General features: G+C 41.7%; 1 protein-coding gene across 12 annotated transcripts in view; it reads right to left on the reverse strand.

Moving 5' to 3' along the window:
• Nucleotides 1–19,079, reverse strand: part of MITF (melanocyte inducing transcription factor) — a 103,773-nt gene that overhangs the window by 15,448 nt on the left and 69,246 nt on the right. For 7 of the 12 annotated variants that reach the window (XM_027467277.3, XM_027467276.3, XM_072044084.1 and 4 more), the window contains exons 3-5: nt 3,711–3,938; nt 2,526–2,609; nt 965–1,060 (exon numbers count right to left, since the gene is read on the reverse strand). In XM_027467277.3, coding sequence (XP_027323078.1) covers nt 965–1,060; nt 2,526–2,609; nt 3,711–3,938 — 408 coding nt within the window. Of the gene's footprint in view, nt 1–964; nt 1,061–2,525; nt 2,610–3,710; nt 3,939–11,709; nt 11,861–19,079 lie in introns of those variants that run through there. The other 5 variants (XM_027467278.3, XM_027467279.3, XM_072044086.1 and 2 more) reach the window with 4 other exon arrangements.

A 19,079-nucleotide genomic window follows, 5' to 3' on the forward strand; every position in this document is an offset into this window, starting at 1 on the left:
AAACCTATGCTACAAAAATCGATGTTAAGTGGTAAGCTGTAAATTTTGGCACTAGATAAAAAAGAACGAGACGCCAGCACTGGCAGACATCTACTCAGCCAGATCTAACAGCACTTAAGCCTAAGGCAAAAAATTCACTAGAGCTACCCTCCACAAAAGATCAAAATAAGATTATGCCAGAAGTACGATTATGTTAATGCTCGCAGCAATGTGAACCAGCAAACAGAAGTGGCAACTTGGAGGTAATGCGTGCCTTCCCTTGCTCACCAACTTTCCCATCTCAGCATTCTTGTCCTTTGTCCCAGACTTCCTGGGCGCCCTTCTCCCCATTCAGTTTTAAGCTTTATTCTTTCACCTCTGGTTTGCTTTGAGGGGTTGCTTTTTTTCCTTTCTTTTTTCTAATTTTGTACCATCTTTGTTGTCATCTAACTTGGGACTTATCTCCATTTGCAATCAGACTAAATATATGATATTAGAGCTTCACAATTAAATTAGAGCAGCTTTGGGCAGGGATGCTAACACTTAAATGTGGCTTACAGTTTCTTATTTGCACATAATAAGATGGGAACCTGGGGTGCCAAAGGTTCCCTCTAGGTTTCCAAAGCCAAGCTTGATGCCCATTAATATACCCATTAATATCAATGGGTATAAGCTTACTTCTGTTAGTTCAATTCACTCTTCTACTATAATCTTCCCACTGATTAACCTGAATTTGATTTAAAAAAAAGCAAAATTGTCCTATGTATTCCCTCAACCTGACTCCAACTTGCATTTTTGAACTCACGTTCTTCACTGCAATTGTATACTTTAAGATCTTCAAAGAAAAGCTCATTATTCTCCACAGATAGTGCGCTAACTGCTTAACTGCTCAGAGAAAAAAAAAAAGTTACACTCCAGTTGCACATTCACTTGAGGAGCAGCGATTAGGCTTAATGGGGAAAGCAAAAGGAAGGGACCATTGTACCGTGTTTGCCATCTGCAAGGCCGGGTCCATCAAGCCAAGGATTTCTTCATTGTAGCTTGATTCTAGACTAATTATGTCATCGATCACATCGTCCATCTGCAATAGTAAAGGTGAACAATAAAAAATAGAACAGTTATCAAAACCAAGAAGGAACAAAGGTCTAACAAAGCACTTCAGCAACACACTGGTTCTCTGCAGTATGGGCCAAAGCAGAGGTCTGCACAATTCTGCCATACTCCAAATCTAATCCCCCTGACATAACTCTCCCTATCCAGCTAGGGCTGTCAGACCACAACAAAGCTTGAGGCTTCATGATCTGTTCCACACCTCCCATCAGCAGTTACCTGCCTACGGACAGCTGTTCCTCCCAGGAACAGCAGAGGATATCGGTGCCCGTACAACAAGCCTCACTAAGGATGTGGAACCCTCTACCTTGTTCTGCACCGGTCCCACCACCTTCTCATCTCCAAACACAGGGCTCCAGCACTGCCTGCCCACCTTCCACCTTGATCATCCAGGTGTGGGGCAAAAAGTGACTTACAGACTGTAACGCCTGAGCCCTGGCATCTGCAGAGGGAAGGAGAAGGCTTGCTGCTGAAAGGCTGCCCTCCCTCAACGGGGAACCTGGTTTATTTCCTAATACTCCCTCCCAGGAAGCACCACCCAAGAGTAGCTCAGTGATGATTCTAGGTGGTGCAAACAGTTTTTGGGGCTGGGCTGGAGGGTTCCTCCATAAGTTCCTACATGGTCAAGGTGCAAGACAGTCTTCCAAAGCACCGCTTAGATCCTCTGAGCTGACCTGCAGCTTGCACCTATTTCTTTTTGGATCACTATAAAAAAATAAGCTTAAGTGACACTAATCAAAAATAATAATAATTTCAAAAAAAAAAAAAAAAACGTGAAATTGATAGTACAAAGAGTAGTTTAGGGGATTTTCATATCAGCGCAATAAAGTATGATCAGAATGAATTACACTGGCTGAAAGTGAGGGCAAGAAAGGAAACAATAGTTACAGCCCATATCTGAAGTCTTGTTACTAAAATAAAATGCAGTCTGATCAAAATAATAATAATAAAAAATACAAATAATTTAAAAAATGACTACTGAGGACAAAATTACCATGGATGGATTAAAGCCTTCTCTCTCTACCTCCCCCTTAAGTGCAGGTGTGATCTGCCTAAAAATGGGCTCTTAGAAACTATCTCAGCAGCAACACGTACATGCAGCTTGGGGGAAAAACTGCTTTAAAAACGACTTCCTGAAGTGAGATCCTAAAACACCCTTGATAATTTCTTCTGCTATAGTGTTAGAGTTCTTGTTACAGTTCTGAAAAGGGTTAACACTTTTCTAGATGTTTTAATGCACTTGATATCAATGGTAATATGCAAGGACATGGCAGATTTGTAATATAAGTGGGGGTTATGTTGTTTCATTTCTTAAATACATTTTACATTCAACTTGTTAAATACATTACTGGTCAAGTTTACTATTTAACATAAGTTCAAAGAAACATTCTCATTGGAAAGGTGTTCAGTGCTCCAACTCCTGTGTCATCCAGTACCTGCATGCATGATGCTCGAGAGTGTGTATTCAGAGCCGGGCACTCACTCTCAACCCTGCTTTGCTCTTCAAATTTATAAAATCCCTGCAGAAATAAAAAGGAAAAAAAAAAGCAAAGCATGGATCTGAGTTCATGGCACAGTCTCAGTCCCAAAAAGAGCACGATTGAAACAGTGTCATGCACACATGTGCCTGATGACACAGCAAAGTGAAGCTGGAAATAACTTGAGAAAAAAACTGTGGTACAAGTGAGATGATAGGATGGAACTTGGATTTTCACTTAATTTAAAACTATGGAGCACAAGTAATTCCTCTTGCATGTGTAAAAGCCATTTTTAAATAACTGTTTTTGGAGTTGGATAAATTTTTCCTCACAGAGTGCATCTGTATTAAAATTCTGGCACAAAGGCTCAGAGGAAGGATGGGGAACAAAGGGAGCTCTATAATTCTCTCTCGTTTGCCAAGTCGCTAAAATATTGACATGATTCTTTTACTTGCTAATGTCTTTCAAATAACCTTTATTTTGCACCTCAGCACATACAACATCCAACGAAGTTTTTGCCAGCAAAGATTTAAGACAAGATTGTGAATGACTTCTAGGCATAGAAGCCTCAAATCTGCAGCGCAGAAACAGCAAATTGGAAACATTTCAGGATATACTAGCTCAGATAATTTGGTGTTGAAACTAAGCAAGAGACTTGCTCAAATTTTAGTCCAAATATTTCTAAAACCCTAAAATATCTAAAAAAAAAAAAGTCTGTTGTTTTTCAGTTATTTTTGTTATGCTCTTTGCTCTTTCTACACTGAATGGGCCATAAATAACATTATTCCAGAAAGCTACAGCTAACAAAACTGCTTTGTATTCTCCAAAGGTCAACTATTCACTGCGTGCATCAAGCAAGCAAAAAAAAAAATTAGAAGTTTTAATAAGCATAAACTAGCTAAAATAGTTCAAAAAAAGGAAATTACATGACAGAGGGTTTTTTTTGTTTGTTTTTTGCCCTTATGTTTTATACAAATACATATTCATCAGGCAGGCAAAGAAGCATTAATTGCATTTTCAAACTGAGCAGTTCAGAAAAGAAGATAAATGCAACATCTTAATTAGCAAATATAGTTTGAAACGGAAAGAAAGCAGAATGCAATTCTGTTTCACTGAAGAGTATGCACAACAAGCGTGTATTACCTCTTTTTCACAGTTGGAGTTAAGCGTGAGCATGGCCATCGGGCTGTTGGGCGCGCTGCTTCCAGTTCCAGGCGGCATGACATGATCACCGGGCTGGTTTGGACATGGCAAGCTCAGGGCTTGGTTGGCGTGTTTATTTGCTAGAGTGGTAGAGAGGTACTGCTTTACCTGCTGCCGCTGGGCTTGCTGGATATGGTACTTGGTTGGGTTCTCAAGGTGAGTCTGCACCTGCATGACAGGAGTTAGGAAAGGGCTTTATTGTTTTACAACGTCATTACATGTGGCATCGATCTGAGCTATACATCTGTGACACAGACCAGCTAAGCATTTGACTCAAAGTTACAAACCCATGTGGCTCCAAGGAACTCAACAGGGCTTCACTAATTCACGTTCAGTGGCAAGGAATGAGTTCCTGAGAGAATGTTCCAATAACTGACTTATTAAGAGGAAAGCAACGAGTTCCACTTCTCTTCCACATGGTGAGATTTCCCACTTAAAATCAATGCTCCGGTTTTCCAGTTCACACAGACACTCTGCAACAGGTACTTCTCTGTTCAGACCTTCAGCAACACAGTGTTTAATTTTCACCAAAATATGGAGAAATAAGTGCCACAGCAGGACTCGTTTTACTTGTCAATAGCTCCTAATAAAAGCTAAATAGTATCAACTGCTATCCTCTATCAGATTTCAAGTGAAGGACAGATTTAATGATTTGTTGTTGGTTTTTCTTTTGCTTTTTAAAATATCAAATGTGTTATTAAAAAAAAAAAAAAAAAAGTAATGTCCCATTTTTTGTCTCTAGATGATTTATAACTCAGATATATGGCCTAAGTCACCTACAAATAAGACAGCATGTCTAAAAAAACACGTTACACAAAGAAGATGCAAGAAAAGCAGCGTCTCCGGTCAGATCAATCACTGTCCTCAGTAGCAGCCATTTTTGTATTTAAGAAACCTTTCCAGCACTTCAAAATATTTTCACATATAAAATATGAAAAAAAGCACACCAAGCTATTCTCTTCCACTCGAAATAAGCACCAGAAGAAAAGTTTTTTTTGTTTTTTTTGTTTTTGTTTTTTAAATGGAAAAAGTCACCATATCTTGGAAATGCCTGTGGTGTAAATGCCTGAAGTAACTAGGAAAATAAAACTAACATTCACACTTTTAAGGAAAAGGTACAGCATTGAAGAGGCTTTCAGGGTAGGGCATAACTGCATTATCTGAGCATTCCCTAGGCTCCCAACCTTAGATGCTATCGCGCTGGGGAAACTTGGTGTGCTAGCTCTAAGGAACACCACGGAGCGTGGAGTGGAGTGGAGACACCACGGCTAGGCTCTGTAATCAGGTGGGGCCTCGATTGTTCTTGTGCACAAAGCTGCACTTTTTGCCACCCTAAGCCAAAGACCTGTCATGTTTTGACAAATGCTGTACCCTAGTGTACTTTTTGCTCATTATAATATCATTATAATACCAAAACACACCTCCATCCCAAAAGCTACCCGCCTCCAAGGTGCGACCACCCCTCACTGAGCATGCGCTCTGAATTTCTCGGAGCCTATTACTTTAAACGGAGACGGGAAAACTTTACACCAATCATAACTAAGATATGCTTGACTAGAGCCACTCAAGCTCCACCTAAAAGATAGAAAATAATATAAATTGGCCCAAGAGAGAGGGGATGTTAGGGAAGATACCATCGTCAGGGGAGATACCATCCCGAGGACATACAACATCCTTAGGACCTCCTGACTCCTGGGATCAGTCGACGGGCTGAGCCTCTCTTCCCCCCCCATTGGGACGCCTTTGGGTGAGATCTGAATATTTGCTCATAAATCTCTATAGAGTCTTTGATCCTTTTAACGCGTTTATTTCTAGGCTGCGCACCTGTAACACCTGTAACACCTATAACACCTATAACACCTATAACATCTGTAACATCTATAACATCTATAACATCTGTAACATCTGTGACATCTGTAACATCTGTAACACCTATAACACCCGTGTATTTCATGCATACTAGCTTGCTTTTGCAGACAGTCACTATCACCGGCAATCCAAAAGAACCTGATTATCTGTTGCTGTAATAAACCATACTTGATTGCATTGTGATAGCTTTCATTAACGCGACTTGGGTGAGGGTGATTATCCGTGATAATTCAGTGTTCTGAATCTAACCAGACCCCCAGACGGTTAATGCATTGTTGGTGAATGTCTGAACGGACCCCCAGGTGGTTAATACGTTTTTGGTGAATGTCTGAGTGGACCCCCAGGCGGTTATTACGTTTTTGGTGATTGTCCGAACGGACCCCCAGTTTTGGTGAATGTCCGACTGGTTCAGTACTCTGAATCCAAACGGGCCCGTGACGGTTAATCAGCTACACCCCTTTAACGCGACAGTAAAATTGGCGTAGTCGGCAGGATTGCTATGGATAAACTACTGCAAAAATATAAATGTGCCCCTTCCCAGGCAGGGAAGGAGTTTTCCCAAAAGTTTTGGAAAGATGAGGAGAAAGTGGTAGAGCACATTGAGCCGTGTCAGGCTTCACGAAAGATTGGTCAAAGAAAGGGTAAAGGTGCGATTTATGCTGTGTTAGGAGATTGTTTGTCTTGTGCTCGGCAAAAAGCTAAGGAAACTCCTGCTCCCAAATTGATCTCTGATGCAGAACATACAGCTTTGAAATCAGAGAATGAAATATTGAAGTCATCATTGGCCTTTGAAAGGGAGACGGGAAAAACATTAGGAATCAGAGTGGATAGACTTTTGGATGAAAATAATAAACTTTCCATTGAGAATGACAAACTTGTGACTGAAAATGATAAACTTGTGAGTGAGAATAATCATCTTAAACAAATGCTGGAGAGGGTTAGTCATCTGTTAAATAAAGTACAGCCTTGTGCTCCGGTCAAGCAGATTCGTGGAGTGCTGCATAGTGCAGAACCTGAAAGCTGGGACAGTGATTTCTGGTCTGACAGTGATGATGGCGTTGAAGAGATTTCTGATTCTGAACCCCAATCCATTTCCTTGAGACCTTTGGTTAAGACTGAGACTACTGTTGATGATAATGATGAAATTCGCACTACTGTGCGAACGATTCCATTGCCACCAGCAGAGTTGGTTAAAATACAGGAGAAGTTCTCAAGGCGATCAGGGGAATCAGAAGTTGAGTATGTGTGTCGAGTTTCTCTTAAAGGAGGAGATCGAATGATGTTGAGTGAGGAAGAGGTAGGAGGCTTTTGGAGACCTGGAGTATCTTTAACCACCACACCAGGAGCTGACCTGGCTGTAGCAGTACAGAAAGCAGCCTGCATTCAGGCGATATATGAAAGAGATGAATTTAGGAAATCCCCGATGTTAGCTCCTATTGATCCAATTCGGTTAACCCCTCTCATCCGTGGACTCCCTGATTGTCTTAAGATGTTTGTAGCAAACACCCAAGATCATATACTAGCTGCTTGTAGGGATGATGATAGTGGTTGTAGGCAAAATCCTAACTCCCCTATTCCCACCTGGAGTGAATTGGTACAAGACATAGATAAGTACGGACACCGAATGGGCTGGATTAATTCATCCAGTATTAAATCCCAAGACCACTCTCGGCGAGTCCGCCAAATCCACACTAAAAATCCCAGATATCCCAAATTCAAAGAGAGATTGAAACCTAATAGGGAACGAGGCGAGTTGTGTCAGCAAAAAAACTCTTATCCCCGGGGAGGGCAATGAGCCACCCTGCTCGGCAGGTATTAACAATTCAATGGCTCTCTAATGAACATATTGACCCTATCATTGCCATTCCTGTTGAACCCCCAAAAATATTGGTAAATTTTCTTATTGACACTGGGACCCAAATATCTGTAATTACACATGCAACAGCACAAACCCTGAGCATAACACCTGGTCAACACAGGGTTAAATTCACGGGAATCAATGGTGTGGAAAAACAATGCCCCACTGCAAAAATTTCACTCTGGTTGCCAGAGGAACAAAAATTAACCAGGGTAGAAATATTAGTTGGTGCTGCATATACTGATATTTTAGGATTTGACATACTGCATGGTTGTGTGTGGAAACTCCCTGATGGAACTGTGTGGAGTTTCACGACACATCAAAGGGATTCAGGCACCATGAGACTGAGCCTGTTACAAACATCCATACCCTCATCCCCTGCTAAAATCATTAATGATCGGCAATATCTGTTGTCAGCAGCAGCACTTATGGGGATTGACGGGGTGGTAACAGAATTGGAAAAAGGAGACATTATTAAAAGGACCCATTCACCTTACAATTCACTGGTGTGGCCGGTAAAGAAACCAACCAGGCAATGGCATTTTACAGTGGATTACAGACAGCTGAACGCTAACACTACACCTTTGACTGCCACAGTTCCAAACATGGCAGAGATAGTGAAAGCCCTCTGTGTATCTAACAATAGTCTATGCATGGGAAATCAAAGATTGCTATTTCACCCTCTTTCTAACCCTGCCGGTTGAATACAACCGAGCATATTTTATTTTCTTTTGTGTTCACAGGAACCCTGAGCCAACTGTATAGGGACAGCTGGAAGATGACGAATCAACAGTTTGGATTAATGATGCTATGCTTTACCCTGACCTTGATGCAATTACAGACCTTAAAGGAAACTTAGCTACTGTGGCTGTGCATGGAGCTGAGGTGTTTCACCGTGGCATTTAACCATGTATTGTCACAGTATAGCACAGTCACTGGAACATCTCAAAACAGAAAGGACCTAAATCTCTCTACTTTAGTTCTACATGGAAACAAAATATTTTCAAAAGATGAATGGAGTTGTAATGATTCTCTAAGAATGGCTGAACTTTAAGCCATGTCTGGACAAACAATACAAATTGGTTGCCAAATAACTAAAATAACTGAACCAAATTTTGATTGCTGGTACAATTTTACTTTCACCAAACTTATAATTGTGTGCTGTCTTTGGGGTTACAGAGGCACAGAATTACTATTTGAATTCATGGTCAAAGGATAAGAAGCCTCTGCCCCTGCAGATATTTGAAAATGAACCGACTCAGCCTCCCATTGGTCTAACTCCTTCCATCTTCAACACAGGTCCTTACATAATTAAAAATGTGGGACAACAACAAATTGTCTTTAACCCTAGTTGGTCCCTAAAAAAGGGCCACAGGATGCAACTAGGTTATTGGGAACAGGATTAGGTATATTAAAAAACATTGATGCTGAGGTCTTAATGAGTAGAATAACTGCTACTACAGATGACCTAAGGAAATTGGAACAACCAATAAAATCATCCTTATTGGCTTGAGGAAAATGATCATCAATTAATTGTAAATACCCTTGGAAAAGCCCAAGGCAATACCTCCCTTGCCTTGAGCTGTATCCAAGCACAGTTATGGATACAATCTGTAGCAGCAGCTATTATTAGAGAGGGAGAAGGAGGAACTTTGCCCACTGAAATTTGAAAATTGATTTGGGATAATGCTTCAGAATTTGAAAAGGAATTTCAAGCTTGGTGGCAATTAGTCAACTTTACCCATTAAAATGATCAAATTGTTGCCTTTATACTTACTATAAGTAATGCCACCGTATACAATGTATATCCAATCATTGCATTAGGACTCAATCATAATGGAACTACACTTTATCCTAAAGAGCATAAAGTATGGGCCCATCAAAAGGGAGGAAAGTGGCAAACAATTGATGTAAATGCATAAAGTAATACGCTGGAATCTCAAGACATTTGTCTTGACACTGAGCAAAATATTTGCCACTTTGAGATACATCCTAATGAAACCCTTGAAACTGTACTTGTATATATTGGGAAAGGTTGTGTTTGTATGAGAACTCATTGTGATTCTATAGTCGTAGATGATACAGTGGTAGATACCAGTAATCACTCTAATGTTTGTGTTTGCAATTTTACCAAAATTCTAGGATGTGATTTTAAATACTCAGTTCCTGTCACTTCTTGTCAACTTATTGCATCTAATTATATTCTGCTTCATGAACTGCTGCCTACTCCTATTGGGAATGAACCTCACCTTGGTGAAGAAATTGCTGGTACATGAGGACCTGAAGCAGCTGATGACACAAGTCCGAGAAAATGGACAAAAGACTCTGATTACTGTCCACCATGACGCACAAGAAACACATCGAGTAATGGAAAGAGTGAAGAGAGATGAGAGACACCGTTGGTGGGACACTTTGTTTGGATGAGCGCCAGCTGCCAAGGGAATCTTCAACAAGATGCTTCACCCTGTTATTGTTCTGCTAATACTGTGTTATGTTTTATACTGACAATTAGTTTGTATGTTAAACTCTGGTTTATGATGAAACGTTTAGCATCACTACACAATGTACATACACTCGGTAAACCTCAATCCGAGAATGTATGTGATGTCCCTGACATATTCCAACTGTCGTGAAGCTTGAGTGACTATAGTCACGGGGTGGATTATGTGGTGTAAATGCCTGAAGTAACTAGGAAAATAAAACTAACATTCACACTTTTAAGGAAAAGGTACAGCATTGAAGAGGCTTTCAGGGTAGGGCATAACTGCATTATCTGAGCATTCCCTAGGCTCCCAACCTTAGATGCTATCGCGCTGGGGAAACTTGGTGTGCTAGCTCTAAGGAACACCACGGAGCGTGGAGTGGAGTGGAGACACCACGGCTAGGCTCTGTAATCAGGTGGGGCCTCGATTGTTCTTGTGCACAAAGCTGCACTTTTTGCCACCCTAAGCCAAAGACCTGTCATGTTTTGACAAATGCTGTACCCTAGTGTACTTTTTGCTCATTATAATATCATTATAATACCAAAACACACCTCCATCCCAAAAGCTACCCGCCTCCAAGGTGCGACCACCCCTCACTGAGCATGCGCTCTGAATTTCTCGGAGCCTATTACTTTAAACGGAGACGGGAAAACTTTACACCAATCATAACTAAGATATGCTTGACTAGAGCCACTCAAGCTCCACCTAAAAGATAGAAAATAATATAAATTGGCCCAAGAGAGAGGGGATGTTAGGGAAGATACCATCGTCAGGGGAGATACCATCCCGAGGACATACAACATCCTTAGGACCTCCTGACTCCTGGGATCAGTCGACGGGCTGAGCCTCTCTTCCCCCCCCATTGGGACGCCTTTGGGTGAGATCTGAATATTTGCTCATAAATCTCTATAGAGTCTTTGATCCTTTTAACGCGTTTATTTCTAGGCTGCGCACCTGTAACACCTGTAACACCTATAACACCTATAACACCTATAACATCTGTAACATCTATAACATCTATAACATCTGTAACATCTGTGACATCTGTAACATCTGTAACACCTATAACACCCGTGTATTTCATGCATACTAGCTTGCTTTTGCAGACAGTCACTATCACCGGCAATCCAAAAGAACCTGATTATCTGTTGCTGTAATAAACCATACTTGATTGCATTGTGATAGCTTTCATTAATGCGACTTGGGTGAGGGTGATTATCCGTGATAATTCAGTGTTCTGAATCTAACCAGACCCCCAGACGGTTAATGCATTGTTGGTGAATGTCTGAACGGACCCCCAGGTGGTTAATACGTTTTTGGTGAATGTCTGAGTGGACCCCCAGGCGGTTATTACGTTTTTGGTGATTGTCCGAACGGACCCCCAGTTTTGGTGAATGTCCGACTGGTTCAGTACTCTGAATCCAAACGGGCCCGTGACGGTTAATCAGCTACACCCCTTTAACGCGACAATGCCGTCACCTTTCTTTGATCATTAATATCTTTATCAAAAGGTAGAAAACAAACAAGTAAAATAATACTCTGAAAAGTTTGTTTGTTTTGAACAGTTCTAGCAAAGTGACTTCTATTACCGTTACAACTGACCGTGCACGTTCCCCACTCATTTCTGTGGAAGAAATTAAAGCAAACTAGATACAAGAGGAAAAGGATTTTCTGTCCACTGTAAGCCTTCTTAGCAAGAGCTTTTAAAATAAGTCTGCAAATAACTCACCTGATAATGATTATACTCAAGCATTTCCAGCATAATACTTATAGGTTGTGAGAGAAGTGACTGCAATATCCTTTGCTTTATGCTACTCCAGTCTGAGCGATTCACATATGGAAGCACCATAAACAAGCTGCCCCAAACCAGCAGCAGAAACTGGAACGCCACTGCTCAGACTTATAGTAACCTCCGCTAATTAGCTACGCATGTAGAGAAACAAACAGTTCACACAGGGGCTGTGCAAGTTTAGCCCTAAGTATTGGTATTTTTTCCCTGGCTTTGACGTCATGCTTTTTCATAAACATAAAAGGACCTTTTAAGTGATGGCCTATCAAAGTCAGATTGACAGTTTGCTCAAGGCTAACTCGCTATTCATCTTTCGTTCCAGTCATACTGATAGACAATGGTATTTTTCTTTAGCAGTAAGGTTAAAAGTTTTTAAGTACGGAGGAAGAAATAACCGAACGAATGCCCTACGAGCCCAACGCACATCCACCAGCCATGGGGCGCTGGATGAGCCCGCGGCGCTATGCAGCCCTGGCGCAGCCGGGAGCCACAGCAGCCCATGGCCCTGCCCTTGGCACCCGCTGCTCAGGGCGCCAGCTGCACCCAGGACCTGCAGCTCCACAGGGAGGATTTGAGGATTTCAAGGAGCCGTGCTACTTCTTCAGCCTCCTTTGTGCCCATTCAGTCTGTCCCAGCTTTCAGCAGCAAGGCTTCCAGTGTAGGAAGGGTTGACAATGGGCTAAAGCACATTGCAAATATACCTCTGTCCACCCAACACCATTACTGCACGCAGTCCCTACACCTCCCAGACCTTTCTTATCCTTGCTACTCAATTGCTTGACAGAAGTGTTGTGCTGAAGCACATGCATCTGAAGTTGCTCTACTTGTGCTGTTTTCCAAAGTCTGCTGCACAGAGAAACATACTTCAGATAGGGTGTTAAGAGAGCTTAACCTGATTTGGTGCACCAAGTCCCAACACAGTCCGGCAGCCTGCTGCACTAAGTGCAGCACTTGCTTTGTGAGTCCCAAGCGGTGTTATCGATTTTCATATCACCAGTGGTAAGAGTTCTGCTACCCAGATAAACCTATTTTTCACTTAAATTTTCATCTTCCAAGTAGATGAAGTTATCATTAAATGAGTTCACTTTCGTAACCCTTATTTTAAAAACAATCTTACAGTATTCGCACAGTCCTTTTCCTTCCCCAGCATCAAAAACCACTCATGCTCCCTCAGCCAGAATGAGGGACGGAACTAAGCCTCCTCCCTGCATCAACCACATCAACCACAGATCCATGCTCCCAGGAGAAGGACAAGCAAAATTCCAGGATCCACATCTCCACTGGCACAAAACTGCTCCCCAGGCTCGCTGTGCAAGTGCTCTGCGCTGTGCCACAGGTCCCTGCTTCGCCCAGTGCACACACACACGCCTTGGCCTCTTCCTTCTCACTGCTAAGGTCAGGCATCAAGACTTCTGTATTAGAAATGGCTAAAGAGTAAATCAGCAGTAACAAAGCTTACAATGAAAGGCAAAGTTGGGATCCCGCACACTGCCTGATGGAACAGATCTGTGCTGATGTATTTGTCTGCCCTTTGCCTGTAAGGACTCCCGGCCCTATTGTCTGAACCTGCAGGCTGATGATACAAGAGCTCGCAAAATGTGCAAGTATCATCACAATTTACAGAGGTACTAATACCCCGAACTGACTCCACGACACAGAAAGTTTTGAAACACATGCTGCCTACCTGACATCAGACTCTTGTTGGCTAAACAAACACTAGAAAACAAAACATCTTACCACTATTTTTTTTTTTTGTCTTATTTTGCTACTCCATAATACTTTTTTTCTTTAATAGGCTGTGCCGGCCTTTGTTGAAGGGAAGGCAAGAAAAAAAAATGTGAAATTCAGCTTCAGAAAGAACACAGCTCCTTTTAAATTCCAGCAGATATTAGGGTATCATTTACTAACAGCATGACAAATAAAATCCTGTGTCTAAGTAGACAGAAGAAGAGCAACAAGAGCATGAAAATGCAGCGTTTTTACTTCAGCTGGAACATATTTGGCAGCTAACTGGCACTTCTGACAGGACTTTTAGTCAGAAACTAGGAAGTAAGGCTGGACATTTAGCTTCTGTGTTAGGCTTTTACTGCCTAACAGCCCTGCAGAGCCCTCTCAAGAATCGCATCAACCTTTTCTACCTCTGCCTCTGAAGTTACTTCAGTTCTCTTATATCAGATTTCTACCAATTACAGAAGTGTAACTATTCTCTGATCGTTTTAACCTTACTGACAAGTGTGTTCTCTTTGGCACAGGGCAACAGACTTCACCAAGAGTCCAGAGGCTATTTGGGTGACGGGAATTCCTCCTCTTCACAGGGAACATAACTGCTAGACAAACAGCACTGAAGATTTACATGCAGCAGAACTGCAAAGACAAATTGTAGTCTAGCTGGTTTAATTCCTAACACACCACACAGTCACCACAGTCACTTTGGTTCAGAAACAATGGCACAGTCTTGTGGAAGTATTTTGAACAAACTTTTTTTTTTTTAATCTTGTTATACACTGGTAACAACTAGCTCTGAGGAAATGCATTTTCTGTCAGGTGTCTGGACTTCAAATTAGCAGCAGAGAAGACTATTGCTTTTACAGAGAAAACTATCAGAAGAGCTGTGGTCATTTTCTGCTAGTTGTACACAGTTCTCCAGGGCCATGCCACCTTCTCACAGAAGTCCAGTAGTGAACTGCAGAACACAGAACTGCCTTTTCTGTCATTAAATTGCTCTGAAATGATGCAAAGGGGAGATCTGGTGAGAGAACATTTCCTCTCAGTCTGTAGCTGATCCAACGTACTTCCGTGTTTGACTAAAAGAACGAATGATTAATCTCAGAACGAGGGGGCCTGCAACACTGGTATTCCAGCTCCTCACGGCAGTGCAACAAAACCAGCAGATCCCACAGGATGGAAAGCATCTCCACACGGTTCAGGCAGATATCACACCTCCACCACTCTTAGTGGTGGGGCACACACCGAGCTGTGCCTGCACCTAGGCCCAGCAGCACAACGCCCCGTGCTTCCCTCCTAGGCCATGGTCAGGCCTAGTTCTTCAAGCAGGAGCTAGCGTATGGCGAGAGCACAGGCCCTGCTGGTCAGAACAGCTTACCCCGGTTTCCTCCTCCAATTTGATAGGAATGTATCCCCCAAGAGGATACAGCACCCACTTCTGAGGAAAAAGCGGATTATTAACCCTCCAAACACGGAGCTGGCCAGCAAAGCTGAAGAGGCCCCAGTCCTCAATTGTGGTGGTACATCTGCAAGAGTCTCCTGATAACCTATCATGATGCCGACAGCTCTAGTCCCCCACAGGCAGGGAAGGAGCACATTTGAGTTGCCTGAATCACACAGAAGATTCTTCTCATCAAAAAACACCACTGAACCTTTCTGTGAAAGCACAGCCAAACCACTTAATGCTTCATTTATGCAGAGACAGGCTTGGGCACAGGAACATACCGAAGATTTAGAGAGGACAGCTAACCAAAGTGGGAGGAAGAATTTTTCCCCTCACCCCCACATTTTTTTTTATTTTTTTTTTTTTTAATTAAAAAGACCATTTGTTTCAAGTAAACTGCCTTAGGACTTACAGTTTATAATTACAAATAAAATACTTTTCGGTCGGTTTTCTCAGTTCAATAGAACTTTTTGTTGCTTAGACAGCTAAATGTCATGGGATTTTTAAGAAAGGTTAAAATTCTGCGTCGTTTAACAATTAATGGTACCCAAAGAAAAATTATATAAAACCACATCCAGTGCCATGTTTTGCAAGAGCTACTTTGCTGGCTTCAGTTAGGTTCCCTGCACCAGGAAGCCAGCTCAGTATGCTAGCCCAGGCCTTCACAGCTAGTCTTGTTTTTAAAGCTGCTTCAACCCATCACTTTCAGGGATTAGCAGCAAGTTGTTTTCTAGGTCCTTGAATGAAGTCAAAAACCTGTACAAACAGGTGTTTATCATTTCACATGGGGTAAAGTCTGAGAACAACTAAAAGGAAAGACAATCAATTACTGCCTCTTATATCAAGATGACTGCATTTTACTGTCAAAGCACATATACATTGTTAACTTGATTTTGAGCAGCTGGCAAATTAGTCTTAAACATAAATAACCATTCAAAGGGGATTCTTGTAGTGTGAGTTATCATTATTACCCAGCCTTAAAAGCCTTTATTCTCCCTAGGCTTTCTAATCCAAATTCAATATTCTGCAAACAGTATTCATCACAGACTGGCCTATTATGCCTAGAAATCCGAAGCACCACATATAATTCCAATAATTCCAATTATTTCATTAAAATATTGATCATGGGTTTCACTGCAATGCCAGGAAGAACCCTCACAGTATCCAAATCAGAGAAATTTAAATATCCAGGAAGACAATGGTTTAACTCATTCTCAAAGACATTTTCCCACATGCAGCATTCAAATGTTAAGCACTGACATCACATTTTTCCCCTTAAGGACATCTGTGGTCTGAAGTAGCTTCACATTGTAAGTTCAGTGTTCTTGCTTTCTTAAACCTTTTCAGTCCTCCAGGATGAAACAGTTACCTCACTTGAAATATAATCAAAAAGAAGTTGATTGGGTTGCAGTACGTATCATTCCCAAGGGTAGCTGGGAATTCAGAAACAGATATACCTATTTCATAACTTCTCAGGCTGTTGTTCTCCCCTTCTCTCCATCTTTGCTAGAGCATATTTGCTCCCTCTCTTTTAGTCCATAACCCAGGGGCAGTGACTAGAACAACACTGACCAGAAAGCCCAGGGAGAAAACTGAAAAGTTACTTTTACTGACTGGGGAATGATGTGCAAAGAAGAATTTATTTCAGTATTTTATCTTAGGACATAGCCAAAGCAAGGAAATCACATCTGTTAACACTTAATAAAACTCTCTGGTTACTTACTTCATCCAAAACACCCTCTGAACATGAAAATCAAGGCAGGTACAAGAAAGCCATTTAAGAGTCAGCAGTATGATTGCAGTCTAAGTGGTTCCAACAGTCATCTTCAAACACAGTTATGAAAAGGCACATTGTACAGAAAGAACATCGTTTACACAACTGAGAATTGTTTTGCCCATCACCAAAAACTCTTCTGTGTAACGTGACATTTTCCTCCAAGGGAAAGTCATGGAAGCAGACAAAAAAAAGAACAAAGTTTTTGTGATTGGTATTTAAAAATTGTGCTTTAGCTACAGGAGCACATGATCAGAGTATCTAAAGAAATTAAAGAGAGGTTAACCAATTTGCTTAAGATGACAGGAATTGGTGTAATTTACAGGTTAGTGGCCTGCTAGCTGCCATTCCGTAAGTGTGGTTTTCGGACAGAATCTCATCCTTTGAACTGCTATGGTTTTCTGTTAGGAAATAAACATTTCAGCTGATTATTTTCTGACATACATGCCATAATTTCTCAGTTTTTTATAGTTACTGGGTAGGTACCAGAAACCTTTTCAACATTTCAGGACAGACAAGTAATTGACTCCATGAAATGCCAGACACAAATCTTTGCTACGATTTCACCTATACCAGTCATAAATATTTTATGACTGGCAGACAACACTATTGGCCACAAAACTGTATCTAACCAGCAAGCTTGAATTACTGCCAAGGTAAAAAAAAAAAACTTGATTCAAGCACCTCAAATCTACATCCTCCTTTCTCATCTGCACTAGAGGCCTTGACACTGCTCACATTAGGGCATGAAAGAGAAGACTCTCCCATACAGGAACTGTCAATGACAGACATAAAGCTGCTCCATAAGATCTCTCGTAAGCTGGCAGAGACACGTCAGCTCCAGAGGAAGCAGAATTGTAGGATCAGACATCTCAGTTGCCCCAAGGCCTGTACTGATGGTCTGAAACCACTTCTGTTCCCAGCTTCTCCTTGGAAAGCCTTTCATAGGAAAAGAGCTATCATCCATACTTCCTACAGCAGCACCAACTTAAGATTTATCCAGACCACTCTAACACACTTCGCTATTGACTTGAAAGAGTCACTTCAGATTGGTAAAAATATTTGTCCAACCTTATCTTCCTCCCAAGGCTGCCAAGCACGGCATTAGCTAGTGCCAGCTTTGACCTGCAGTCACATATTTAGAGCCTGAGCAAGCCTATCAGTTACATTTCACAGGAGTTACCAATTCCGCCACCCTTCCAGCACTCAGTAACCCCTGCTAGACCTGCACAACAGAACATTTCCCTTCCAGGTCCCTGGTTCACTGCACCTCTGCTGTAAAACCTGGTGGCTTCGAACGCCTTCATTCTACAGCATTTCTGATGGCAAGAAAGAAATGCAGAACAGCAACACTCATTCTCAGGAAGGCCTTCACAGGTCAGCTTACGACTTAAAGTACATCAACTTTCACACGTACAAAGGGTTTAGAGATTTGGGATGGCTTTCTAGAGCCCACAGCTGGGAGAGCATGTACTTAGCTGTGCAAAAGGAGGAACATGTATGTCCTCAAATACTGCAGGGCTCTGAGGCAGTTTCCACAGGTGAGAAGAGGCACCTTTCTCCAGGCCCTGGTTTGCTAGGGTCACTCACTGTCAATCAGCTGCCAAACATGACAGATTTTAATCCAGTAAATCTGCTTTGTCCCTGTATGGGCTTGTCTTCACATGTATCATGCAACACTGACTTTTCACAAGTGGAATTTAAGCTAAAACCGGCCATTTTGCTCAAACTGTAGATGAAAGCAAGCAAAACAAACCAAACAAACATTATTTTCATAACGTTTAAAACTCCCTACCCTCCACACCAGTGTTGTCACTACAAGGTTTGTGAAAGCTTGCTACATTTTATAGCATATGAGATGAAGTTAGAGCCCAGATAACTGCTGGTGTAGAGGAACACTATCTTCAGCATTTGGGGGCCAAGCAAGGACTAAGGCTGATGTCAGATCGTTCAAATTCTCAGCTCTAGCTTGTAAGAAAGAAGTGGTGTTCAGAATAGTGCCTGTGGGCCATCCAAGTATTTACTTACAAAATCTCATTCAACCAAGGAGTGCAAGATAGGAAGAGATTTAAAGATGGCACTAGATCAAAATATATTGAACAGCCAAAAGCCACAAACAGAACCATACTTGTGTCCTTCCCTTTTTTGAACAGAAGTTATTTGTAAGTGCAAATACAACTCCTAGATTATTGTATTCAAGAGGAAAAAACCTACTTTGGAGAGGCACACTGCGCACCAACAGGACATCCACACTTGTTGCATACATATGTTAAAAATGATGCAGGTGAAATACTGCTACACTCTTTGTTCACATAATCCACGGGGACTGTGAGACTGGCAGCATGCTCCCTCGGTCCCTGACAAAAC

The sequence above is a fragment of the Anas platyrhynchos genome, chromosome 13 (genome assembly GCF_047663525.1).
Source record: "Anas platyrhynchos isolate ZD024472 breed Pekin duck chromosome 13, IASCAAS_PekinDuck_T2T, whole genome shotgun sequence".
Classification (NCBI taxonomy): Eukaryota; Metazoa; Chordata; class Aves; order Anseriformes; family Anatidae; genus Anas; species Anas platyrhynchos.